Source organism: Capricornis sumatraensis, chromosome 2 (genome assembly GCF_032405125.1).
Source record: "Capricornis sumatraensis isolate serow.1 chromosome 2, serow.2, whole genome shotgun sequence".
Classification (NCBI taxonomy): Eukaryota; Metazoa; Chordata; class Mammalia; order Artiodactyla; family Bovidae; genus Capricornis; species Capricornis sumatraensis.
Genome location: NC_091070.1, coordinates 201,984,111 through 202,010,667, shown reverse-complemented (window position 1 = coordinate 202,010,667; position 26,557 = coordinate 201,984,111). Strand labels below are relative to the sequence as shown.

At 45.7% G+C, this 26,557-nt stretch overlaps 1 protein-coding gene across 1 annotated transcript in view; it reads left to right on the top strand.

Moving 5' to 3' along the window:
* The first annotated feature begins 1,405 nt into the window (after positions 1–1,405).
* Positions 1,406–26,557, top strand: part of ARMH1 (armadillo like helical domain containing 1) — a 42,209-nt gene continuing 17,057 nt past the window's right edge. The window contains exons 1-5 of the mRNA XM_068966327.1: positions 1,406–1,611; positions 8,516–8,584; positions 10,215–10,381; positions 11,554–11,750; positions 14,421–14,505. Coding sequence (XP_068822428.1) covers positions 1,406–1,611; positions 8,516–8,584; positions 10,215–10,381; positions 11,554–11,750; positions 14,421–14,505 — 724 coding nt within the window. The remainder of the gene's footprint in view (positions 1,612–8,515; positions 8,585–10,214; positions 10,382–11,553; positions 11,751–14,420; positions 14,506–26,557) is intronic.

Sequence of the window (26,557 nt, the reverse complement as noted above, 5' to 3'; positions counted from 1 at the left end):
GTTTCCCATCCGCAGTGTTCTAGAATTGCCGGGTGCATCTCTGATAGCACTCTGAGTTTTCATCCTAGAAAGGGTCCATCCACGGCAGGGGAGGGGCATGAATGTTTTCCTGCCGATGGCGGTGTTTCAGCCCCTCCCTCCTGGGGTCTAGTATAGTCAATGCATCCCCATTTACTTGAGGCCAGTTTGGCTGTTAAAGGTGGCCGTGGCCTCTGTAAGTTATTCTCAGACTTGGGGCTGTAATGTCACTCACAGTGATGGATGCCTGATCCCATGAGAGGTTTTGGTCATTTTTGTGTTTCAGTTGATCCACAGTTATTCACCTGGATGTTAATGCTGACAGGCTATCTTGGTTGACTCCATCCCTGAGACTACGTGGACGCCCTTCCTGGGAGAACATACCCAGTGCCCTGTGGGGTGCAGTGGAGGTTGGTGTGTATGTATGTCTGTCTTAGCAGGCCTCAGATTATTGCTTCCTAATAAAATTCTGATAGCTGGGCCCCATCAATATCTCAAATACATGTGAGGAAACGTTAATTTAGAATCAATTTTAGGATGTTTCAGACTGTAAAGTCCTTTTAACTAGATCTCTGGCGAAGATGTAGGAGCAGTTTATGGGACTGTAAATTTCATGTTGAACCGTCTTCGTGAAATGCACATCGCCCCTACCCACAAGCTGTTCTCTCCATATCAATCATGGCCCTGCAAGTAATGTTTCACAAATATTCTGTAAATCACAGAAAACCCCATGATAATGTGAAATATGACTTTCACTTGTCTGTTAGACAAAAGAATCACACATGCCTCTCTCCCATCAGCACTAACATTTGTTATGGATAATAACACTTTCAATCACAACTATTTTTGGAAAACGGGTTTATTTTAAACCTTCCCTCCCCCACTGAAAACACTCTCCCAAGGACACAGACTCCTACAAACCACAGCCCATTAATCCAACTATGGAATGAGAACTTTTTCTTCCCACTAACTTAAAAAAAAAAATTATTTTTAAAAGTTAGCCTCACAGCCAAGGCATAAGGTTGAGTAGCGTTTTACCTTGGCTGATTGGTGTAAGAGGGGGCTGTCTCTGATGCTGTGTGCGGTGAGGGCTGAGAGAGGCCAGATTTTCCTCCAGCATCTTCGTATCCACTGAAGCCTGCGGTCCTTTTAGTCACTGGCACCAGCAGAGAAGCCGAAGAGCTGCAAATGTATTTTCTTGACTCCATGACAAGACAGCTGGATCCTCCCTGTTTGAGCAGCAGGTGGCCAGTCCAGAGGTGCCTGCCTCCAGATGACTGCTAGGAAAGCAAAACCTCCAGCATAACTACAGGCCTTGCATGGTTCTGAATACTTTGGTAACCTGTCTGTTTTCCCTTCCTGTAGCCAGCTTCAGGACTGACGGATCATGACTTCTATAAAGGAGCAGGCAGCAATCAGCCGGCTCTTGAGTTTTTTACAGGATTGGGACAACGCTGGCAAAGTCGCCAGGAATAACATCCTCAACAATTTCATTGAAGCCAACCAAGGCAAAACTGCCCCTGAGCTGGAGCAGGAGTTTTCCCAGGGAGCTAGCTTGTTCCTGGTCCGCCTGACCACCTGGCTGAGACTCACGTATCCTTTGCTGAACAGGAAGACAGTTAGGTGATCTTCAAAAGAGAAAAGGAATGAAGACTGTTGAGGGAACGCTTGCCTTGACTATCTCTCAGATTTTAGAACAGGACGTAATAGTGATCAAAATATCATCCCCGAAGTCAAGAACTCCCTCAGCATCCTGTCTTTCCAGCCTATAACTATATCCTTATTCTCTCTGCTAACCTCTCTTGCTCCCATCAGAGCTGAAGTGGGTGTTCTTTGTCTAGGATCAATCTTCTATCTGTACTATGCTTGAATCCCCTCCTGTCTCCCCAAGGATTTATTCATTCTCTCCTATAGACTTTACTTTTGCCTCATTACCAGGTTTTTACAATATATATATACATATATATTTTTAAAATTTATTTGGCTGTACTGGATCTTAGTTGCAGCATTTGGGATCTTTAGTTGTGGCATGTGGGATCTAGTTCCCTGACCAGGGATGGAACCTGGGCTCATTGCATTGGGAGCACGGAGTCTTAGCCACTGGACCACCAGGGAAGTTCATCCTTACCAGCTTTTTCATCAGCATTTATGTGTGCTCAAATCTCTTCTAACTTAAAAACTGAAATTCAGTCCTTGCTGGAACCTATATTCCACCTTGCTTCTGCCCTTTGTGCTGAAGCTTGTGGAAAAGGCTGTTGACCTTCCCCACCTCCCTTTCTCCTCCACCCACTGCAGTCTGACTTCTGACTCCTCTGCTCCACTGATGCAGGTCTTGCCAAGGTTACCAATGCTTTTCTAACTGTGAAACCCAGTGACCACATCCTCAGTCCTTATACAAGACCTCTCAGTGGGATTTGTCACACAAACCATTCCCACTTCTCAAAACACTGTTCCCTAAAACTAATGTAATGTTTATGTAAATTGTACCTCAATTTTAAAAAAGGAAAGAAAAAGAAGCCCTGTAGACCACATCACCAAACACACACACACACACACACACACACACACTCACACACACACACTCTTCCTGTAGTTTCTGTGATACCAGTTCTCTTGGTTTTCTCCTTTCTTTCTGCCCATCCTGCTGCTCTTCAGCCACCCCTTAAACTTTGGTGTTCTATGGGACTCTAGGCACAGCCATCTTCTCTGCTCACTCTCAGATTCTCCTGAAGTGATCTAACCACTGTCAGGATGTCGCCATCACTCCAGTTTAAGGACTCTCAGTTGTGTCCCCCGCCCACATTTCTCTGGAATCTGAGTTTCATATCTTTTAACCCAACTGCCCCCTCCACTTGTCTCCCACAGAAGGACTCTCAAATCTCTGGCTTGGGAAGCTAGGTGAATGGGGTGTCATTACATGGGAAGGAAATACAAGGAGAGGAATGAGTTTGGAGTGGATGTGTTTGATTTGGGACATGTTGTGTTTGAGGTGCTGTGCTCAGGAGCCCCAGCAGCAGATGGGGGCCGAAGACAGATGTAGTCCCCATCACAGTGATAGTTTGAGTGGCGGGTGGGAGCACTCCATGAATTCATCTCAGACCTTTTCTTTCACTTATTTATTATTTATGTATTTTTGGCTGAGCTTGGTCCTCCCTGCTGTGTACAGGCTTCCTTTTCGTTGCAGTGAGCGGGGACTACTCTTCATTGTGGTGAGCGGGGGCTACTCTTCGTTGTGATGCACGGGCTTGCCGTTGCCATAGCTTCTCTAGTTGTGGACCACAGGCTTTAGGCACACAGGCTTCAGTAGCTGCAGCTCACGGGCTCTAGAGCGCAGCTCGGTAGTTGAGGTGCAGGGACTTAGTTTCTCCATGGCATGAATCTTCCCAGATCGGGGACTGAACCCATGTCCCCTGCTTTGGTCGTTGGATTCTTATCCAGTGTACCACCAGGGAAGTCCTCAGACCTTTTTCTTATGTATTTTTCTCTTTGCCTGAACCCTCTCCCTTAAACCTCCTCTTTATTTGACCAATCCCTCTCTATTATTCAGGTCTCAATCCAGGCATCACTTTCTTAGGAAGCCCTTTTCAGAGTCCCAGACTAGTTTATGTTCCCCTGTTAAATATATTCATGGTGCTTAATGTCTTATTATTACCTGAGATATTGATCTCTCTTCCTCCACTGGACTGTAAACTCTACAAGGGCAGGAATTACATCTGTTCTACTCGTGTCTGTATTTCTAACACCTAGCACATGCCTGGCACATAAAGGGTGCTTAACACATGTTTGTTGAACAAGTGAATGACTGAACCAGAGAACCTGCAACTAAGCAGAACTAAAGACTTAGGTAACCACAGCTTTCTTTTTTTACAATTAATCATTGATAAAATTATTAATCAGACTCAGACCTAGGACAGAGTCCAAAGGGAGTCCTCTGAATACATCTTTGGGGTAACCCCAATGTTCTTAGACATTAATGTGCATAAAACAGGTTTAAAATGCAGATAACAAGTCTACTCCCCCCACACGACCCCCAGGTTTTGATTTAGTAGATTGAGGGTGAGTCCTTGGAGTCTTGGTCAAAAAAACGCTGGGTGACTCTGATGCCAGTGATCCGCAAGTCGTGTTTTGAAAAACATCAGCACTACCATCTGACTTTGTCCCCTCAACTCGTGGCACTAACCTCACCAAGGCTGTCACTAACCTGACAACATTTTCCATTCGACCAAAGGGTGATGCAAGTAAGGCAGAGTCATACGTGTTCAGAGTCAGATCCTAGCTTTATTTAAAACTGTGATATTGATTGATTGATAAATGTGGACCATTTGTAAAGTCTTTATTGAATTTGTTACAATGTTGTTTTTGTTGTTCATGTTCCGGTCTTTTGTGTGTTTTTTTGGCCATAAGGCATGTGGGATCCTAGCTCCCCGACCCGGGACTGAACCCTTATCCCCTGCATTGGAAGGTGAAGTCTTAACCACTTGACCACCAGGGAAGTCCCCAAACTTTAATTCTTTATTTATCGTGGATATTTGTATTATTTTTCTTTCTTTTAATAGTGCAGGAAATATTATTTAGTCACTGAGTCTTTTGATAGCCCCTTAAATTTCATACTTCAGGGAATTCCCTAGCACTTAGGTTAAGATTCTACACTTTCTCTGCCCAGGGTGTGGGTTCAATCCCTGCTCAAGGAACTAAGATCCTGCAAGCCACATAGCATGGCCAAAAAAAAAAAAAAATCCTACCAGAAGAAAGTGAACCACTCGCCTCATACCCGAGCCCTGGCTCTGCTTGATCACTGCCCCTTTTAAAGCTCCCCTCTCCTCTCCCTTCTATCACTGTTTCTCAATAACTATTACAGAGTCTTTCCTCAGCTCAGTTCAGTTGCTCAGTCGTGTCCAAATCTTTGCAACCCCCATGGACTGCAGCACACCAGGCTTCCCTGTCTATCACCAACTTCCAGAGCTTGCTCAAACTTATGTCCATCAAGTCGGTGATGCCATCCTCCATCATCCCATTCTCCCCCTGCTTCAATCTTTCCCAAAAACAAGGTCTTTTCCAGTGAGTCAGTTCTTTGCTTCGGGTAGCCAAAGTATTGGAGCTTCAGCTTCAGCATCAGTCCTTCCAATGAATATTCAGGGCTGATTTCCTTTAGGATTGACTGGTTTGATCTCCTTGCAGTACAAGGGACTCTCAAGAGTCTTCTCCAACACCACAGTTCAAAAACCTCAATTCTTTGGCACTCAGCTTTCTTTATAGTCCAACTCTCACATCCATACATGACTACTAGAAAAACCATAGCTTTGATTAGACAGACCTTTGTCAGCAAAGTCATGTCTCCACTTTTCAATATGCTGTCTAGGTTGGTCATAGCTTTTCTTCCAAGAAGCAAGTGTCTTTTAATTTCAAGGCTGCAGTCACCATCTACAGTGATTTTGGAGCCCCAAAAAAGTCTGTCACTGTTTCCATTGTTTCCCCATCTCATTGCCATGAAGTGACAGGACCAGATGCCATGATCTTAGTTTTCTGAATGTTGAGTTTTAAGCCAACTTTGTCACTCTCCTCTTTCACTTTCATCAAGAAGCTCTTTAGTTCCTCTTTGCTTTCTGCCATAATGGTGGTGTCATCTGCGTATCTGAGGTTATTGATACTTCTCCCGGCAATCTTGACTCCAGCTTGTGCTTCATCCAGCCTGGCATTTTGCATGATATATTCTGCATATAAATTAAATAAACAGGGTGACAATATACAGCCTTGATGTACTCTTCTCCCAATTTGGAACCATTCTGTTGTTCCATGTCCAGTTCTAACCGTTGCTTCTTGACCTGCATACAGATTTCTCAGGAGTCAGGTCAGGTGGTCTGGTATGCCCATCTCTTGAAGAATTTTCCACAGTTTGTTATGATCCACACAGTCAAAGGCTTTAGCGTAGTCAGTAAAGCAGAAGTAGATGTTTTTCTGGAACTCTCTTGCTTTTTCGATGATCCAATGGATGTTGGCAACTTGATCTCTGGTTCCTCTGCTTTTTCTAAATCCAGCTTGACCATCTGGAAGTTCTACCACCCCTTAAATGTTAGTATTTCCAGGAATTCTCTCTTCAGCCCTCTTCTTTTCTTCCTCAATCATTGCACTGGTTAACTGAGGCATTGTATCATTTTTCTCCATATCCTAAGTATCAATCAGTGCACCAGACATTTAGTGGACACTCAGTCAATGCTTATTGAATGAACAACGTGTTTGTTTGTTTGTTTGTTTTGTCATGCTGCACAGCTTGTGGGATCTCATTTCCCCACCAGAGACTGAACCCAGGCCACAGCAGTGAAAGTGTGGAGTCCTAACCACTAGGCCACCAGGGAGCTCCTGAACCACGCTTTTAATATATAGTTGTATATTCAGTTTCTACACCTGAAATTTATAATTTCCTAACTTTTTGTGACCTTGTCATACAACAGAGAAAACAGACTGAAGACACATAGCATTTTGAATCAGTGACCCCACCCCTACCCCACTACTCTCCAGCCCTCCAGTTATGGTGGATTTGAAGGAAAACAAATCAGTATAACTTCATCATGTTTTATGAAATTGACTGCCACCTCCTTCCACATTAGCTTCAAACCCCTTTTTTAAACTTGAACTTCCAGAACTGTTCAGTAAAACTAAGGATGTATATATTATAATGACAAAAATGATTAGTTACTATATATTGAGTCTTTTTATGCTCTAAGCACTGAACTCTGTGTACCATATGAATATCTCATTTGAGCCTCATACCAAGCCTAATAGGTGATTGGTATTAACCCATTTTATAGATTAGAAGGATGAGCCTTGAAAAGGTTGAATAATTTACTAGTAGGCACAGAGATGGGGAGGGCATGGCAACCCACTCCAGTTTTCTTGCCTGGAGAATCCCCATGGGCTGAGGAGCCTGGAGGGCTACAGTCCATGGGGTTGCAAAGACTTGGACATGACTGAGTGACTAAGCACAGCACAGCACAGCTACACAGATAAACACTGGCCCCAAATCCAGACACCATCCACTGTACCTCAGGGTCTCCCACGGTCCCACTTCCAACCCCATCTAAGGAGACCGTCTGGGCAGGATGGCCTGACAGTAAGAACTCGGACTCTGAGTCAGGCTGCCTAGGTTCAAATACCAGTCCCATCAGTGAACCTGGGGACCTTGACATTATAACCTGTCTGCGTTACCTCCTCATGAAGAAAGTAGAAACACTGATAGCATCCACTGCAGGGTACAGTGGCAGCTAACTGAGACCAGGCAGGCAAAGCCGTTAGCACAGGGCCTGGCACACAACGAATGCTTAGCACTTGCTAGCTCCCGCTGATAGCTTGGCAGAAGTGGCAAACTTCTGGAACTAATTGCTGGAAATAATGGACCAGAAATACATATAGTGAGTGGTTATGATAATAAGGCTAGCCTGGGACAGAGGAAAAAGAAGCTGCCAAAAGTTGGTCAGCCCACACTGAGGAGGCACGGGGCAGGAATGGGGGCAGGGGTTTCAGGGAAGCAGGGTGATGAGCTGGTAGCCTGGCCCCCAGCTACAATGGCAGCAGGCAGGGGAGCCTGGCTCCAGAGCAAACACTGTTTTTGCAGTAAAGAGCCTTTCCTAATGAGCCAATCTGTCTCTACTTCTATTGGCACCCTGGGAACCAGGGTGCAGCAGAGATAATTTGCCTCATGCACCCTCCCTTCCCAACAAAGCACCATTACCTCCAACCCATTACATTAGCCTTTATCAGTCTTGGAAGCTCTCAGTCATCCTCCATGGGCTGCAATAATTTCAGCTAATTTCTTAAGTGTTCTAAGAGCCCGTGATGTGTTATGAGCCTAGTAATTGTTGACTGGTTCCTCTTCTGTTGTGGCTTGATTTCATACCTTGCATCCAAGCTGATGCGTGCTCTGGGTACTTTATTACACTGAAGCTTTTTGCAAAAGCTCACATTAAAAAATAACATTAAGTACTGAGGTTCTTTTAAATCAGAGTTTAATTTTTTCCACCATCTCCTATTGTTCTTATTAGGAAGACACACAATTCTTCATAAAGATAGTGACCTCCAGTATAAAGCTTTGAGCAAGGCAAAATTGCAAATTAATGATGAAGCTGATTATTTTTTAGAGAAGTCCAAGAATGAGGCACAAAGTAATGAACTGTGCTGAGACCCAAGGGTACGATGGTCATGGCATAGGGAGGATTGTGAAATTGACCCCCAGCATTCTTCCTACACCTTCTATTCATCAGAGCCTCCTACTCTCTAAAGAGCCCATCAGGGCCAGGGTGGTTGAACTGCCCCAGAAGAGCTTCCTGGAGAACCATGAACATGCCTGCCAGCACCCCTCATCCACCTGTTCCTTCAACCTAGTAGTCCCTCTCAGATGAAGGACACAGTTCAGCTGTTGGTCATCCTGGGCCATAGGTGGTGTCAGGGGTCAGACATGGGATGGAAAACCACCCTGAAATTCACTCTTTAACTTGTCGTACAGCTACATGACTGGTTCGCCTTTAGATAAGCTGCTCAGGTCCATTGGCGTCTTCTTATCAGCTGTAAGCAGGTGAGTTCTGTTCTAGAGGGATTCTGGAGTCTCAGTTGCCTACCGGGCTCATGGTGTCCTTGGCATTCCCACCCCATGGGACCTTGACTTCCTTTTATCAGTGGGTACCTAGTAGCCCTCAAAAGGGACCCAGAGGTGGCGGCACCTGTGGTCCTGGTCTAGTTGCTTCTCCATCTCATGTGCTCCATTGATACTTTGCTAGTCAGCATCCTCTTGGTTGTTAACTACAGGAAACTAACTCGTACTGGACCTGGGCTTCCCTGATGGCTCAGATGGTAAAGAATCTGCCTGCAATGAGGGAGATCTGGGTTTGATCCCTGGGTTGGGAATATCCCCTGGAGGAGGAAAAGGCTACCAGTATTCTGGCCTAGAGAATTTCATGGACTATATAGTCCATGGGGTAGCAAAGAGCTGGACACAACTGAGTGACTTTCACTTTAACTCATACTGGACAAGGGGAATGTAAACATTATTAGCCCACTTAACTGAAATGTCTGGAGGATGGAAATCCATTTTTCCAGGTTCACTAGATCCAAGGGCTCAAAAAATATCAGTTGTTGGTCACTCGTGCTTTTTCTTCATTTCTCAGCTCTGTTCTCCTCTATATTCATAGACCTCCGTGTGCTGTGGTCTTCAGACACTCCAGACTTGCATCCTTCTAGCTCAGTCACATCAAAAATAGAGCGTGTAGGACTTCCCTGGCTGCCCAGTGGTTAGGACTCCATACTTCCAGTGCAAGAGGGCATAGATTTGATCCCTGGTCAGGGAAATATGATTCCACATGCTATGAAGTACAACCCCCCAAAAAAATTTTTAAGAGACCATGTGAAAAAAAGAAAGCATGTATTTCCCAAGGGTTCCCAAGAAAATCCTGAGCCTCACTGGACCAACTTAGGTCATATGCCTGGCCCCAAATCAGTTACTGCAGTCAGAGGATGACATACTCCTTGTCATCTGCTCACCCTCCAAAAACCACATGGCTCATGAGAGGTGGAGGGGTGATTCCCCAAGGGAATCTTCTTTCAAGAAGAGACACAGATGCTGGAAAGTCAAGCACAGGAAATGGGCATTGTATTTGACTTTCACATTTCCTTCTGGGAGGAATAATTTCCTAACTATTGTATCACTTTATCCATGAACATTTCCTGGATAGGAGGACTATATGAAGAAAGGTCCTTGAGATCTCTTAGAAAGGTTCAGTTCAGTTCAGTCATGTCCAACTCTTTGCGACCCCATGGACTCCAGCATGCCAAGCTTCCCTGTCCATCACCAAATCCCAGAGCTTGCTCAAACTCATGTCCATCGAATCAGTGATGCCATCCAGCCATCTCATCCTCTGTCGTCCCCTTCTCCTACCTTCAATCTTTCCCAGCATCAGGGTCTTTTCAAATGAGTCAGCTCTTCACATCAGGTGGCCAAAGTATTGGAGTTTCAGCTTCAGCATCAGTCCTTCCAATGAACATTCAGGACTGGTTTCCTTTAGGATGGACTGGTTGGATCTCCTTGCAGTCCAAGGGACTCTCAAGAGTCTTCTCCAACACCACAGTTCAAAAGCATCATAACCTTAAAAAGGTTAGTGCCAAGGAACTTGACAAGTTTCTTATCTCTACTTTTCTATTTCTCTGGACAGTAATCGATACCTCATAGAGTTTCTTGAGGTTGGAGGGGTCCTAACACTCTTGGAAATACTTGCGCTGAATAAGATCAAGGAGGAGGACAAGAAGGAATCCGTCAAGCTACTTCAGGTGATTGCAAACTCCGGCAGGAAGTACAAGGAGCTCATCTGTGAAAGCTACGGTGGGTATCGTGTAGGATGATGGGGTCATTCCCCTCGCCCCATCTCCCTGGGGACCCCCAGAACTGCTAGAGGAAAACGCCCCAGGTACCTGGTTGCACAGGAAGCATTCTGTAGAGTGGACTCACTTAACTCCCATCCATATTCACCACCAGAAGACCGAGATTTATGACTTTCCTGATTCATCATTTGCTCAAATCTTTTTGTGGTGGTTTTGGAAATACTTCATTTCAAATATATCCTCTTTCATGCATCCATTCAGCAAAGAGTTATTGAGTCATTTGTGAATAATTCTAGAAATAAACTTGAACTAAAATTTTTAAATATGGTACTAGGTATACACTAAATTGGGCTTCCCTGGTGGCTCAATGATAAGGAATCTACCTGCAATACAGGAAATGCAGGTTCAGTCCCTGGGTTGGGAAGATCCTTTGGAGAAGGGCATGGCAATCCACTCGTTATTCTTGCCTGGAGAATCCCATGGACAGAGAGAATCCCATGGACAGAGGAACCTGGTGTCAGGTTGCAAAGAGTCAGACGCAACTGCAGCAACTGAGCATGCATGCATACACTAAGGTGCTGGGAATACAAAGCTAAATAAAATGCAGTCCTTATCCGCAAAGAGCGTCCAGGGCAGTTCAGATAGGAAGTCACCCAGTCATTTCAGGATGTTCCCCAAGCACTCTGCTTGAGACCTGCCCAGGAGAGGCCGTCTCCACGCACACCTCTCCAAAGTGCATCCCTCACTGCCCTTCCCTCATGTCTTGCTGAGCTTTGGTGTATTTATTCATAAAATGGGACTAACACCTCTCTCTCAGTGTAGTTTCCAGGACTAAATATAATAGAACTTGTTAAAACATTTAGTGCTGACTGCTACCTATGTGTTAGTTATCATACAACCATCAAACAGGCAAGTTTTATTTGTGCCTTTTGCCGAGCCATTTTAAATTTGAAAACAGATTTTGACAAGCTAACATGCCTAGGTTGAAACAAAATCCTCTGGACACATAACCATTAGATGAAAAAAACAGTGATGCAACATGAAAACAGACCCTCGATTTCGCTTTGAACAGGACTGGTTAAATAGATCTTATTCCTATTATCTCATATTATATAACCTCAAGTGAGGATACTTTTCATAAAGCCCTTCCCATCTCCTCTCTCCTTTGCTCAGGTGTACGATCCATAGCAGAATTTTTGGCAAAGTCCACGTCAGAAGAGACTCAGGAAGAAGTGCAGGTCCTGTTGGATTCTTTGATCCACGGTAATCCCAAGTACCAGAATCAAGTGTACAAAGGCCTGATAGCTCTGCTGCCCTGTGCGTCCCCGAAAGCTCAGCAGCTGGCCCTGCAGACACTCAGGACTGCCCAGGTAAGCCCAGGCTGCACGCTCCAGTGATTCTGATTCCAACTCAGTAATCTGACAATTACCTTCCACAGTTGCGCTCCACACAGGGATGAGAAACGGAGCTCGACCTCCCACTGCCTGTCAGCTGTTCAATCAGCGTTACTTCCGGAAGGCCAGAGCAGGGCAGAGAGTTCGTGTCTCCCAGCAGCCTGATTTATCCTGTTTATTTAAGGATAAGAAAGATGTTGGCAGACTTAAAAGTGGTTGCGACAAGCAACAAGGATGATGGAAGGACCGTAGAAAAGATTAAAGGAGTCAATTTGATAGCGAAAGAAGCAGGTGCCATTGTAGGCCGCATGTACGTGAAGAAAGGAGCCAGATCTCCAGTGCATGGGAACGCTCCATTTCTTTCATCGGCTCCTGCCTTCCTCTGGGTGCCCTGGCATACAGAAAAGTCAGTTTTGGGGAATGGTGATGATCCCATGAAGACACCATGCCTAGTGAGGCGGGGACCCCATGCCTCCAAGAGAGGTTTTGAGATGAACCATCTAAAGCTCTCAGTACAGCTCCAGGAGGGGCTGCAGGCAGAGAGACAACTAAAAGATCAAAGAGGGATTTCTCTGGTGGTCCAGTGGTTGGGACTTCACCTTTCAATGCAAGGAATGGGGGTTTGAGCCCTAGTTGGTGAACTAAGATCCCACATGCCTCATGGCCAAAAAGCAAAACATAAAACAGAAACAATATTGTAGCAAATTCAATAAAGACTTTAGGGAGTTCCCTGGTGGTTCAGCGGTTAAGAATCCGCCTGCCAATGCAGGGGCCACAGGTTCAATCCCTCGGCCATGAGGAATCCACATGCCTTGAGGAGAGTAAGCCCACGCACTACAACTACTGAGTCAGCGCTCTAGGGCCCGAGAGCCACAGCTACTGAAGCCTGTGCCCCCTAAAGCCCAAGCTCTGCAACAAGCCGCCGTGATGAGAAGGCCAAGCACCACAAGGAAGAGTAGCCCCAAACTCAGCACAACTAAAGAAAGCCCCACATCCACAAAGACCCATCACTCTTAAATGATCCACATTTTTTAAAAAAATCTTAAAACAAAAAAGAAAGGCCGTCAAGAAGACACCAGTTTTGGACTTCATGGGTAAGTTGTATGCCACCAAGAGAACAGGAAACATGGCTTTGATTTTGGAGGAGTTAGGTTTTGACCCAACAAACTTGATGAGTCTCAATGGTTCCCAAGGGCCCATGTGAGCAGCAGGCCAAGTTAGTTGCAAAAGATATAGATGGGTCGCTTGTGCAAATGATACTAAATCTTGAGCCCCGCTCCCAGAGAATCTGACAGCTTTCAGGGGGACTTTACGTTTTCCCAGGCAATGATGATTCCTAGCTGCTCTGAGGAATCACTGCTGGGGACATCTGGTAGAGACGCCCTCAGGACAGCAGGAAATTAAAGTCTGAGGCTCCAGAGAGACCCGAAATGAAGATGGCCTTTCGTTGGAGTTTCTGAGTGGAGAAGTGGTATCTGAAAGAGTAGAAGTAAATAAGATCACCCAGGTAGAGTGTAGCACGTAAGAAGAGAAGGAACACCACCAACATTTAAGAGATGAGCTCAGGAAGACCAGTAAAACATCTGATTAGCATTATTATTTCCAGTTGCCATGTCTTAAGTGCCTCCTTCACGGTGCTCGGGGCTTTACTTACACTGTCTCTTTCAGTCTTCACAATGGCTGATGGAGACAAGGACTATCAACCCCTTGATGGGTGATGGAACCAAGCCTTAGAAGGATGTTCAGTGACTTATTCAAGGCCGCACACAGAAAATATTTACTAAGTGACTATTAAATCCAGCTCTACCTCAAGACCTTATTCTCTCCATATACCATGCTGCCTCTTTGAAAAAGAACCAGAAGCCATAAAAGGAGAACAGAAAAACACAGATCTGTGAAAATGAATGGAAAGGAGTTTCAAGAAGCAAGACATGATTGGCTGGCTCAAATACAGCAGAGTGATTGTGTGGGTACAACAGAAAGCTGGGCCCAGCAGGAAAAGTTTTGGTGAATTGGGGGACTATCCAATGGCAGGAAAACAAAAATTATAGCCTCCTGTCAAAGGATGCATGGAGGACAGAGACGTGGCTTCCCCTCGGAAGCTTAGGTGTAAAGAGGCAGCGAGCAGTAGTGAGAAGAGACAGAGTTGAAAGACAGTTGCATTGAAGCTGGGTGAGCGTGAGGATGTTTAACGCCGAAGCACAGGAACCCTACGCACAGGCAGGGGGGAGATGCAGAAGGGGCGGGGGCTGCCTGATTGTTGAGGTCTTGCTGAAGAAGAGACTTAGGATCCTAGATGAGTTCCCTTCTCTCGGGCCTGTGCCCATCCCAGATGGCCAACTGGTGTCTGCTCTTCTAGCAATGGCCAGCTAGCCTCCACCGAGTGCCTCCTGAGCCAGGCGGCCCAGTGACAACCTTGGCAGATTCTAGGGAGATTTCCAGCTGCCCATCTCCACCTCTCCTCTCCAGAAGAAATGAACCTCTTCGGTGTGGGGGCCAAGGCCCCGTGACTCACTGCTGCTCACCCGTACCCCCTAACTCCCCATTCAGCCAGGCTGCCTGGCTGTTTGGAAGTCAGCTTTTCACTTCTCCCAGGTGGACTAGATGGAAAGAGTAACCACCTTGTCCCCCTGTCTGTCTTGCCAGTCAATCATCGGGACCACACACCCCAGCATCGTGGACTGCGTGCTGAAGGTGCTATGCACGATGCACTTGGAAGTCCAGTATGAAGGTAAGGGAGATGGCCGGGTCTGCTCCAGATGGCCGAAGGTGGCCATGAGAACTGGGCAGACTGGCTCTGAGACGTTTCCTCCTATTCACAAAGAGCCTTATTGAGTGTCCGAGACAGCCTCGGCAGACGGAAGGTGCTGCCTTGGTACTGATGGGCAAGTTATGCAGAAAATGACAGTCACATTCTGCACTAGGAATCAGCCACATGCTCTCGCAGTTGTTAAAATCTTCCTGGGTCCAGGGCTGCTTCTGGTTCCCGGACTTACGTGGCACATCCCCTCCAATAGAAATCACCCTGAGGACTGTTCTTCTAAGAAACTAGATTGAATAATGGTAGTATTAATAGGTTTTTATTTATTGGGGTCGCCTATGCGCCAGCCACTTTCCATGCATCATTCCATTTAATTCTCAAAATAACCACAAGAGTATAGATTCTGGCACATATTAGATATTCAAATGTTCAAATGAATGAATGGTGGGGTTTGGCATTTTTATATTTTTCAAGCTAAAGCACTGAAGCACAGAGAGATGAAAGATGCTGTTACACACGTTTATACAACTAACCAGATTCAAACCAGAGCTGTATGACTCCAAAGCCTGTGGTTTTAAAATGTAGCACATGGCAGGTGTTTATAGGATATTATTTTTCTTCCCTGCTCCTACAATGGTTCAGAAAAGGGAGATTCTGTTTTCAACAGAAGAAATCAAAGAGGATTCTCTGAGAAGGTGGTATTTGAGCTGAGCCTTCGAGACGGGAAAGGTTAGGGAAGGTAGAAAGGAGAGGAGAGCGTTCTGGAAAGGAGCCTGGTGTAAAGGCCTAGACACAGGGACGTACAAGATGTGTTTAGGGAATGACAGGGAGGCCATTTGGTGGAGGTTTGGTAGAGGTCTCACTCCAGGAAGACCTAGGAAGGTAGGCCAGGACCAGATCGTGGAGTTCCTAGAATGCCAGATGGCATCGCAAGCCAGCCCTGCAGGGAGACTAGAGGCTGGAGGCCAGCTGGAAGGCCTTTGTTCAGACAGCAAAATGGACTGTGCTGATCTAGCTGGGCACAGAGGCCCCGGCAAGAAAGAGGAGGGGGACTGGGGACCACCTAGGTGTGGAGAATAAAATGGCACATGAGAGGGAATGGGCCTGGCCAAGGAGGCCAGGGCAGGGAGGCCCGCCAGACAGTAAGAGCCACCTGTGTCCAGGAGGACAGGCTGAACCTCCAGGTCCAGGAAGCCTGGGGGGTGGGGCAGAAAGGGTATACAGGCACTGGGGTTAAGTATGCACGTGACATCCTGGGGTTCACTCCCAACCTAGATTATTTTTTCAGAAGCAGTGTTGAAATTGAATGTCCGTCTTATCTTGCCTTCAGCAGCACTGTCTACTTTATATTTGTTTGACCCCTGCAGGGATACATGGGCGCCTATGTTGATTAGCAGTGCCATGTTGGAACTGGTTCCAGCTGGAGCAGAGTCTCCTAGCTGGGGAGGAGTCACCGGCGAGGGAGTGGAGTGGTGGAGGCACCTAGGTCAAGGTCAGGCGCAATAGAGAGTTGTAGCTGGCACCGGAGCAAGGGGGTGAGCTGGCGGTAGAATCATGTCAGGAGACTTAATCATACAACCCGGAGAAGACTAGACTGTGTGGCTCTGTGACCTCCCTCCCCTTGCCCCACCTCCACGTGGCAAAGTGACCACTCCCACTCATCTATCACTTCCCAGCTTAAGCTTTCTTCACTGAGGCCTTTCCAGACCTGTCTTCAACCCTATCCAAACGTCAGCCTGCTTCCTTTTTCCCACCTTGCACCCCTTTCCCCTCCAGCACCTCCCTCCCCTGGAGCAGTTATCTCCAGAATATACTGCCCTTTACATAGACAGTGAACAGTTTTCTTGTAGCTCACATCGCTTGCTCCTAATACCCTCAGCACAGTCCCCAGCGTAGGTTAGGTCCTGGGTACGTGTCTGCTGAGTAGATGAGAGAGGGAGTCCTCCCATGCACACTGTATTAGTGAGCAGTTTCAGGCCTGGGATGGGGTCTGATTCATCTCTCTCTCCAGCTTAGGGCCTGGCAAAAAAATGGGTGGTACACACTATAAGTTTGTTGAATAAATTTATCGAAAAAATGGCTTAGCTTCAGTTTTTCCAATAAAGCCCTCCAGAGCTGAACTGGCCTAGCTTCTTCCTATACTGTACCCCATCTTGAGTCCCTCTGTTTTTATTACGTTAACAACCTACTCTGTCAGAGGCCGCAGGGGCCTGAAGCTCTGGACTGCCTTCTTGGTTTGATGTCTGCTGGTGTGATAACAGCGAAACTGTGCACCTCAAAATAATTTCAGATAAGCCAGACTCATAACAGGGTACAAGAAACTTCTGTTGAATGAAACAATTATTCTTCCTTTTTTTTTTTAAACCAGGCGCTTTCAAAACAGTCTTTGTGTCCCTGGGAATTCAGAGCTTGCATGTGCATTGATTGTCCACTAGGGGGAACTCTTTCACAAGACGGGTGGAGCGGAAGTTAAGGGCAAGAATACAGTTCTCTGGAGAAGGAAATGGCAACCCACTCCAGTATTATTGCCTGGAGAATCCACATGGACAGAGGAGCCTGGCGGGCTACAGTCCATGGGGTCGCAAAGAGTCCGACACGACTTAAACGACTTAGCAGGCAGGCATACAGTTCTCAGTTTCCACAGCAATTCCACCAAGGGCGGGGCGGGAAGGTCTGACGGTCCTTAGATGGGTCCCTAACAGCAGTGACTGGATAGAACGACCAGAGATTAATTTCTCTGAGTTTGAGGACACCAAATTGCATGGCCAAGGTGGAGCACTCCCCGCCACCAACCCCCACCCCCCAGGATGACAGCAACATCAGGGGACACAGATGATATGGCTGAAGGGACTAACCTTTGTAAGGGTAGGGTTGGTTTAAAAAAAAAAAAAAAAAGTATTGATTGAACACCTGTGGGGTGCCAAGTGCTATCCCAAGCCCTGGGGTTTTGTTTGCCTTTGTTTGTATTGGAGGAGAAAAAGGAATAGTTTGGAAGGAGGACGGTATGGAGGCTGTGCTCTCTACCCTGCGTGCTGTATGGCGGACTGTGGAGGTAGGGGGAGGACATCCTTCCCTGAGGAGGCTCCACGGGAAGAGGGCTCTCAGGGAGAGTCCCACTGAGAACAGGTGACGAGGCTCAGAGGGCCTGGTGACCCTTGCCCTTTACCATGGGTGTCTGCGATGGAGGAGCCAGGGGATGACTTCACCTCCTTTTACACTGAGAACCCCACCTTCCCACCTCCAAGCCTACCAACCTGCCTGCCAGGTCACCTACCTTCTCTCTTCTCTTTCCCTGCTCCTGTCACAGGCCTGCCCCCCCTTCTTCTGCTTGTTCTCTGAAGCACATTCCCTCAGACTTCTCTTCTGAAGCTGCCCCCTCCCTTTCTCTCTGACAGTTCATCTCCATTCGCATGTAGACATGCTCTGTAGATGGCAATTATTCGTCAATAAAGCTGATAAAGTTTTTAAATATTTTTAAAAATAGACTGCATATCACCCATCTTCAAAATGAGTCCCTCCTTGCTAACCTATGGATTAAACAATATGTAAAAGACATAACCCCCCCACCACCACCAAAATAAGATTAATTTATCCTGTTTAGGAATGCACAGTTCCAAGTTCCTTGACTTCAAGTTCCCCTCCAGCTCCATTTTTCCATTTGCTTCCTACATGATCTTACAGTTGCTTTTGACCCAGTTGGTCAAAAAACAACTCACTCTCTTCTCTCAGCTTCTGTGATACAACTCTGAGTTTTCCTCCTGCCATCTCGTTTCACCAAGTCTCCTTTGCTGGTTTTTACTATTTCTCTTACTAGACTGTTGGGTCAGCCTATGTCCTACCTCTTTAGCAACACCTTCTCCCTGTGTGGTTTTGCCTGTTGTTGTTTAGTGTCTCAGTCATGTCTGACTCTTTGCGACCCCACAGACTGCAGCATGCCACGCTTCCCTGTTCTTCACTATCTCCCAGAGTTTGCTCAAACTCATGTTCACTGAGTCACTGATGCCATCCAACCATCTCATCCTCTGTTGCCCCCTTCTCCTCCTGCCCTCTGTCTTTCCCAGCATCAAGTTCTTTTCCAGTGAGTCAGGTCTTCACATCAGGGGGCCAAAATATTAGAGCTTCAGCTTCAGTATCAGTCCTGCCAATGAATATTCAGGGTTGATTTGCTTTAGGATTGACTGGTTTGATCTCCTTGCTGTCCAAGGGACTCTCAAGAATCTTCCCCAGCACAACAGTTTGAAAGCATCAATTCTTTGGTGCTCAGCCTTCTTTATGGTCCAACTCTCACACCCATACATGACTACTGGAAAAACCTAGCTTTGACTAGATGGACCTTTGTCAGCAAAGTGATTTTGTCTAGTCCCATGGCTTTACACACCACATGTATATGTTATGTATTCAGCTACCAAGTCTGTACGTCTGGCCTGATCTCTCCTCTGAAATCTCCATAAATGTCTAATAACATCTGAAATGTATAGCCAAAACAGAACTCTTGATTTTTGTTCTAGGAGAACGAGAGAATGATCATATCCTAGGTCTGTGGAGAATCCCTGGGACAGGGCACCAAGTGAGAGTCCTTGGCTTCTCCCAGGAAAGAATTCAAGAGTGAGTCAAAGTAAAGTGAAAGCAGAGATTTGAATTCCATAGGCAGAATATAGTCAGACTCAGAAAGTTTGAGCCTTCCTTGGGTGCAGAAGAGGTTAGTTTTTATGGGCTGGGTCATTTCATAGGCTATTAACTGGGAGGATTATTTATTTGAGGGAAGGAGTGAGGATTTCTAACAATTGGGTCACCACCCATTTTTTGACCTTTTAAGGTCAGCCTTGGAGCTGTCATGGGGCCTGTGGGTGTATTATTTAGCATGTGCTAATGTATTACAAAGGACAGAAATGGTATGGACCTAACAGAAGCAGAAGATATTAAGAAGAGGTGGCAAGAATACACAGAAGAACTGTACAAAAAAGATCTTCACGACCAAGATAATCACGATGGTATGATCACTCACCTAGAGCCGGACATCCTGGAATGTGAAGTCAAGTGGGCCTTAGAAAGCATCACTATGAACAAAGCTAGTGGAGGTGATGGAATTCCAGCTGAGCTATTTCAAATCCTGAAAGATGATGCTGTGAAAGTGCTACACTCAATATGCCAGCAAATTTGGAAAACTCAGCAGTGGCCACAGGACTGGAAAAGGTCAGTTTTCATTCCAATCCCAAAGAAAGGCAATGCCAAAGAATGCTCAAACTACCGCACAATTACACTCATCTCACACGCTAGTAAAGTAATGCTCAACGTTCTCCAAGCCAGGCTTCAGCAATACGTAAACCGTGAACTTCCAGATGTTCAAGCTGGTTTTAGAAAAGGCAGAGGAACCAGAGCTCAAATTGCCAACATCCGCTGGATCATGGAAAAAGCAAGAGAATTCCAGAAAAACATCTATTTCTGCTTTATTGACTATGCCAAAGCCTTTGACTGTGTGGATCACAATAAACTGTGGAACATTCTGAAAGAGATGGGAATACCAGACCTGCCTCTTGAGAAACCTATATGCAGATCAGGAAGCAACAGTTAGAACTGGACATGGAACAACAGACTGGTTCCGATTAGGAAAAGGAGTACATCAAGGCTGTATATTGTCACCCTGCTTATTTAACTTCTATGCAAAGTACATCATGAGAAACGCTGGGCTGGAAGAAACACAAGCTGGAATCATGATTGCCGGTAGAAATATCAATAACCTCAGATATGCAGATGACACCACCCTTATGGCAGAAAGTGAAGAGGAACTAAAAAGCCTCTTGATGAAAGTGAAAGAGGAGAGTGAAAAAGTTGGCTTAAAGCTCAACATTCAGAAAACGAAGATCATGGCATCTGGTCCCATCACTTCATGGGAAATAGATGGGGAAACAGTGGAAATGGTGTCAGACTTTATTTTTGGGGGCTCCAAAATCACTGCAGATGGTGGCTGCAGCCATGAAATTAAAAGACGCTTACTCCTTGGAAGAAAAGTTATGACCAACCCAGATAGCATGTTGAAAAGCAGAGAGACGTTATTTTGCCAGCAAAGGTCCATCTAGTCAAGGCTGTGGTTTTTCCTGTGTTCATGTATGGATGTGAGAGTTGGACTGTGAAGAAACCTGAGCGCCAAAGAATTGATGCTTTTGAACTGTGGTGTTGGAGAAGACTCTTGAGAGTCCCTTGGACTGCAAGGAGATCCAACCAGTCCATTCTAAAGGAGATCAGTCCTAGGTGTTCTTTGGAAGGAGTGATGCTAAAGCTGAAACTCCAGTACTTTGGCCAACTCATGCGAAGAGCTGACTCATTGGAAAAGACTCTGATGCTGGGAGGGATTGGGGGCAGGAGGAGAAGGGGACAACAGAGGATGAGATGGCTGGATGGCATCACTGACTTGATGTACGTGAGTTTGAGTGAACTCCGGGAGTTGGTGATGGACAGGGAGGCCTGGTGTGCTGCAGGTCATGGAGTCGCAAAGAGTCGGACACGACTGAGCGACTGAACTGAACTGAACTGAATGTATTCCAATGAGTGTATAATGAAGCTCAAAGTCTATTGGAAGTTGAATCTTTCACCATCTTGGGCCTAGTAGAGTCTAACCAGCTTTTGTCGTATCCTGTTTTTCTCAACATCCATGTCATCCTTTAAAAGTTGTGCCCTGCCCTCTTCCCTCCTGTCTTATTTTCTTCCCCAAAGTTGTTCTTTCTCCTATTTTCAGTAAAAGCTACCACCACCAACCCAATTGCTCAAGAAAAAGTATAGGACTGATACCAGACGACCAACTTTCTCTCACCTCCCACCCATTCCATCCTTGTCAAGTCCTCAAGGCTCTGCCTCCACTTACCTTCTCTGTTCCCACTGTGATCACCTAGGCTAACCCACCATCCTGTTGATAGCTTATGGTGAATGGTGTCAGATTTGTGATCACTAAAAAAAAATCACTTCGGGACCAGGGACCAGGATTGATCACTCAAGAGGTTTTGTGAAGTAGAGTTTTATTAAAGTGAGAAAGGGACAGATAAAACTTCTGACACAGACACCAGCAGGGGAGGGAGAGTGCCCCAACCCTAGTCTTAGCAAGGAAATTATATACTTTTTAATTGGTTATTACAATAAAGCAAAAGAATGTCTCAAGGTTGTAAAGACCTTACTAGACCCACTCCCATAATATACATTTTAAGATAACAGGATTAGTCAGAAGGTGTTCCGGAAGGAGAAACATGTCCTCAAGCACGATACATTATTGTTATATAATCTTTACCAAGGAATGTAGAAAAAAACTTTTGTCCTTTCCTCCTCCTTGAGAATTCCAGACCCCTATCTCCTCCTTGAGAGCCCCAGACCCCTTTCTCCTCCTTGGGGACCCTGGACTTCTCAATCTGCCTAGGAATTGACTCTCTCATTCCCCCCTTTTCTTTTAGGAGAATTATGTTGCCAAGGGAAAGGAGCGTCATTTCGTTCCATAACTACTTCCTTCCATCCCTAAATTGTTGAAGCAACATATTCTCCTAACCCTCATATTGAGAGTCTCTGATCCAGAGTCCCCAAGTAATAGTTGGAGGTGGCTGTGGCACTCACAGGAGCCTGGACAACCATTTGTAACTTAAAAGCTTTCAGACAGTTAGAAACAAACCCTGTTTTACAGTTACAGATATAAGGCAAAATAGTCATTAAGCCAAGTTAAAACTTAATTAAAATCAAAAGTCACATTATGTCCATAGTTAAGGTACAACAGTCCCTCTTAGGACTGTTAGATGTCATCAGGTCAAGAAGAGGCATGACGTATGATTGTTGTTGGTGAAGGTATCTTCAGAGTTGAAGAAGTCCTTTCCTTGAAGTGGAGAAACCCACACAGGAGGCCTTCCACTGATGAAGAGGGGAGTGCTCCACAGACCCAGCAGTTAGACCGATTGTGGAACGCAGCATAGGAGTGAGCCCAGGACAGGAAGGCATTGTCTTGAGGATCAAACGGCAGACCCAGGATTTTTGGAGTCAGCAGAAGCAGGCTGACATAGATTATCAGGCCCATTTGAAAAGTACAAAGTCAGAGCATAGCAAGTAAAGACATAAAATGACATCATTTAGTTCTGGCCAGGGTGCCACCTCTTAACTCTAGTGTGATGTACCCACAAATCAATTCCTGGCACTTTGACTGCTGTGGGAAAAGAAAGAATAACCTGGCAAGGGCCTTCCCAGAGGGGCTCGAGGGATTGGCCCCCAGATCCCAGTGTTTTTAATCAGGGCCTCAGTTCCTGGCTCAAAGAGAGGCTTGCTTGACTCAGAGGCTGGGTCAGGAGTCACCTTCCAGAGTTCCATTAATGCCTGTTGAAAAGCTGAGAGCTGAGTTACATAATTAGCTAATTCCAAGGCTTCAGGGTCTATAACAATGTCTGTGCGTAAGAAAGGTCTTCCATAAATATATTCAAAGGGGGACAGTTCCTCCTTTTGGGGAGCAGTTCAAGCCCTCATTAAAGCTATGGGTAGAACTTTAAGCCAATTGTCCTGCATCTCTTGAGTTAATTTGCGCAGATGTCTCTTAATAATGTCATTAGCTTTCTCAACCTTTCCTGAGGATTGGGGTCTCCACAAACAGTGTAAGTAATATTCTATTCCTAGAGCTTTTGACACCCCCTGAGTTACAGCAGCTTTAAAGGCTGAGCCACTGTCATTCTGAAGGCTCTGTGGCAGCCCAAACCTGGGAAAAATTTCATGGATTAAAATTCGTATAACCTCCTTAGCCTGTTCACTATGACAGGGAAAAGCCTCGATCCATCCAGTAAGCAAGAATCCACCCAAACCTGTAAGCAAGAATACCCATTAGCTTTTGGCATATAAGTAAAACCAATTTCCCAGTCCTCTCCAGGATATTTTCCACTTCCACTTCCTCCTCTCCAGGATATTTTCCACCCAGATTTTGCTAGCTTTCCAGTGTTTATTTTTCTGACAAACCTCACATCTTTTGATAATGTTCTTTAAAGTTTTCATTACACTTCCACCTTCAAACAAACGAGAAGCCATCTGGTAAGTACTCTCAGCACCTAAATGAAAACTCTGGTATAAACCCTTAAGAATTTTCCATTGAGCATTTTCAGGAATTATTAATCATCCATCCTTAGACTGTAACCATCCTTTATCGGTAATCTTTGCTCCTCTTTTCTCATATCTTTTAAATTCTTCCTTAGTATATTGTGGTTTTTCCTGTTCCACAGGACCTGTTCAGATCAAAGGCGTCTGCAGTGAGGCGGTTTCACAAAGCACCGCCTTTCTGGCTTGACAGTCAGCCAGCTGATTACCTTAGGCTGCTTTACTCCCATCCCTGCTGTGCCCTTTGCAATGGATAACAGCTACTTCTTTAGAACAATGTATACCATTAAAAGTCTCTCAAGCTCTCTGAAATGCTTAATAGGTTCTCCTGTTGCCATTTTAAACTGTCTTTCTTTCCATATTGCAGCATGAGCCTGTGAAGTCAAATAAGCATACTTAGAATCAGTGTAGATATTTACTTGCTGCCCTTTGCTTAACTCTAGAGCTCGGGTCAGAGCCACAAGCTCTGCTAGCTGAGCACTCATTTCCTGGGGGAGAGATTTTGCTTCTAAAACCTGTTCAGCCATCACCATGGCATAACCTGCGTTACACTTCCCATCCCAAACAAAAGAACTGCCATCTGTAAATATTTCCATGTCAGGATTGTCTAATGGGGTATCCGTCAGATCCTCCTGAGCTGCATAGTTTAAAGTTAGAAACTGGGAACAATCATGATCAGGTGTTTCATTTTCTTTCTCAGGGAGGAAAGGGGCAGGATTTAAGTTTCCACAAACTTTAAGGTTAGTTATTGGTCCTTCTAACAGCAATGACTGATATTTAAGAAGCCTACTGTCTGTCATCCAGGTATTAACCTTAGAGTTTAAGATTCCACTCACATCATGAGAAATCAGTACAGTAAGATTTCACCCGCTGATAATTTTGAGAGCTTCAAGTGTTAATAAAGCAGTTGCTGTGATTATACTTAGTGTGGCCACCCAGGTGACACTACATCTAATTCTCTGCTCAGATATGCTATAGGTTGCTGGTGAGGCCCTTGGGGTTGTTTGGAACTCTAAATGGGTGGTCTGAATCTCAGTTTGGGCTTTTACTGAGACCAAGGCAACCCTTCCTGGGGGTGTTCCCTGACTTTCAGTTTGCTCAGTTTGGAGCCTCGGGTATGGGGGCAAAGTAGGAGGACCAGGGGGAGCTGAAGGTTTCATATCCAAATCTATGCCCTTAGGACATAAGTCCGCCGTGTCTCGCAGAGAGAAGGGCAACATATATGCCACTTCTATCCATTTCCCTTGTTTTCTACAGAACAAGTCTAATTGTAAAACAGTATTATAATTAAGAGACCCTCCAACCAGCCACCATTCACCATCCTCCAATGGATACCGTGGCCATTCGGTATCACAGAAGATCAGGCATGTCTTTTTTAAACTCTGGGGATCAAACTTGTCCCAGTTTTTCAAGATACAGTTCAAAGGAGTGAGGCTGGAATTGTTAGCTACCATCTGTAAGGGAGAAAAAAAAAATGACCAGTGCATCTTTCTACCAGAGGTATCCCTCCCTGCTCTAGATGGGGGTATAGACAGACTTTACACCGAAGCTTTCCTTCCCTGGTCGGACTTAGTCTGTCCCTTACCAATGCAGGCACCATACTCGTTCCCCCTGGCTCTACCACCGAGATGGGGTGGAGATGAGCCAGGGGTAGACCTGATAGCATCCCTGACTGACATCCAGTTCCTCACCATTAAAACCTTGCTCACCTCTGTTGGCACCTGGGGTGCAATCAGAGTGACCTTCCAGAATGCCTCCTGAGCTAAGGCTGCTGGGAGAAACATTCATCTCCTGAGTGCCTGTGCATGACCCTGAGTATATTCCTGACCACAATAAAACCGGTACAAACATAAAACCAACATGTTCCTTCCAAGCGTCACCGCACCAGTATAAGTGATAGCAAAAGAGATGGTGAAGGGCTGGCCAGTGAGGAAAAAGTTATTTTTGTCCTTGAGTTATTAGAGTCAGTCCTTCCAGCTCATTCCCACAGATTCCACAGAAAGAATATCTAAGGAGTTGGGACAAAAGCCACTGAAGAGCCTCCTCTGGTCCACTAAGAGCTAGTGCTACCAAAGGAAGACGCCCATTGCACTTTCAATCTGACCACATCCTGCAGTTCCCAACCTGTGTCCTCAGAATCCTTATGGTCACCAGCAGTGCTTCTATCCACTTAGATCGGAGGCACAGCCATAACAAAGACTCACTTTTAGGTCGCTGGCCCCTGAGGCAGGCAGCCAAGAGAGAGACCTCTAGCCTGAGAGACATTCCTGGAGCTAGAGCTCTGCCTCACTCCCAAATGTGCTCTTGTAATTTTTGGCTCCTAGCAAGGCTAGGCGCTTCCATACATGGGGTCTAAGTAAAAGTACATAGTAACAGCATGGATCACAAGTCCCTTGAAAGTCCTGATCCGACAGATTAGGTTAGCAGTTCTAATTCCCCAAGCAATTACGAAATGGTCAAAGAGACCAGGAAAAGGTGACTGCGAAAGGAAAGTTCGGTCCACACGCTTCACCCATTTCCGGCAGCTCTCCTCACAGGGACCTTGGGTATCTCTTGGCATTGGCAGGTTGGATTAATCTCCCGACAGGGTTCTCCTTTCTGGGGCTGCCTTCAGTCATTAGGAGGCACCGCAAAACTGCAGAGCAGGGCTCATCACTTGCTTTAAGCAGGCCACGTCATTCGTTCACACAGGCACACTGTAGAGTTAGTAAAGCAAAGCAGGAAATGTGTATACTGAGAAAGCAGGGAGTCTAGAGCTCTCAGTGTTCTTACCTTGTTCTGAAGATCCCAGATGAGTACCCAAGATGATGATTTACAGTGAATGGTGTCAGATTTGTGATCTCCAAAGAAGAAGATTTCACTTCGGGACCAGGGACCAGGCTTAATCACTCAAGAGCTTTTGTGTAGCAGAGTTTTATTAAAG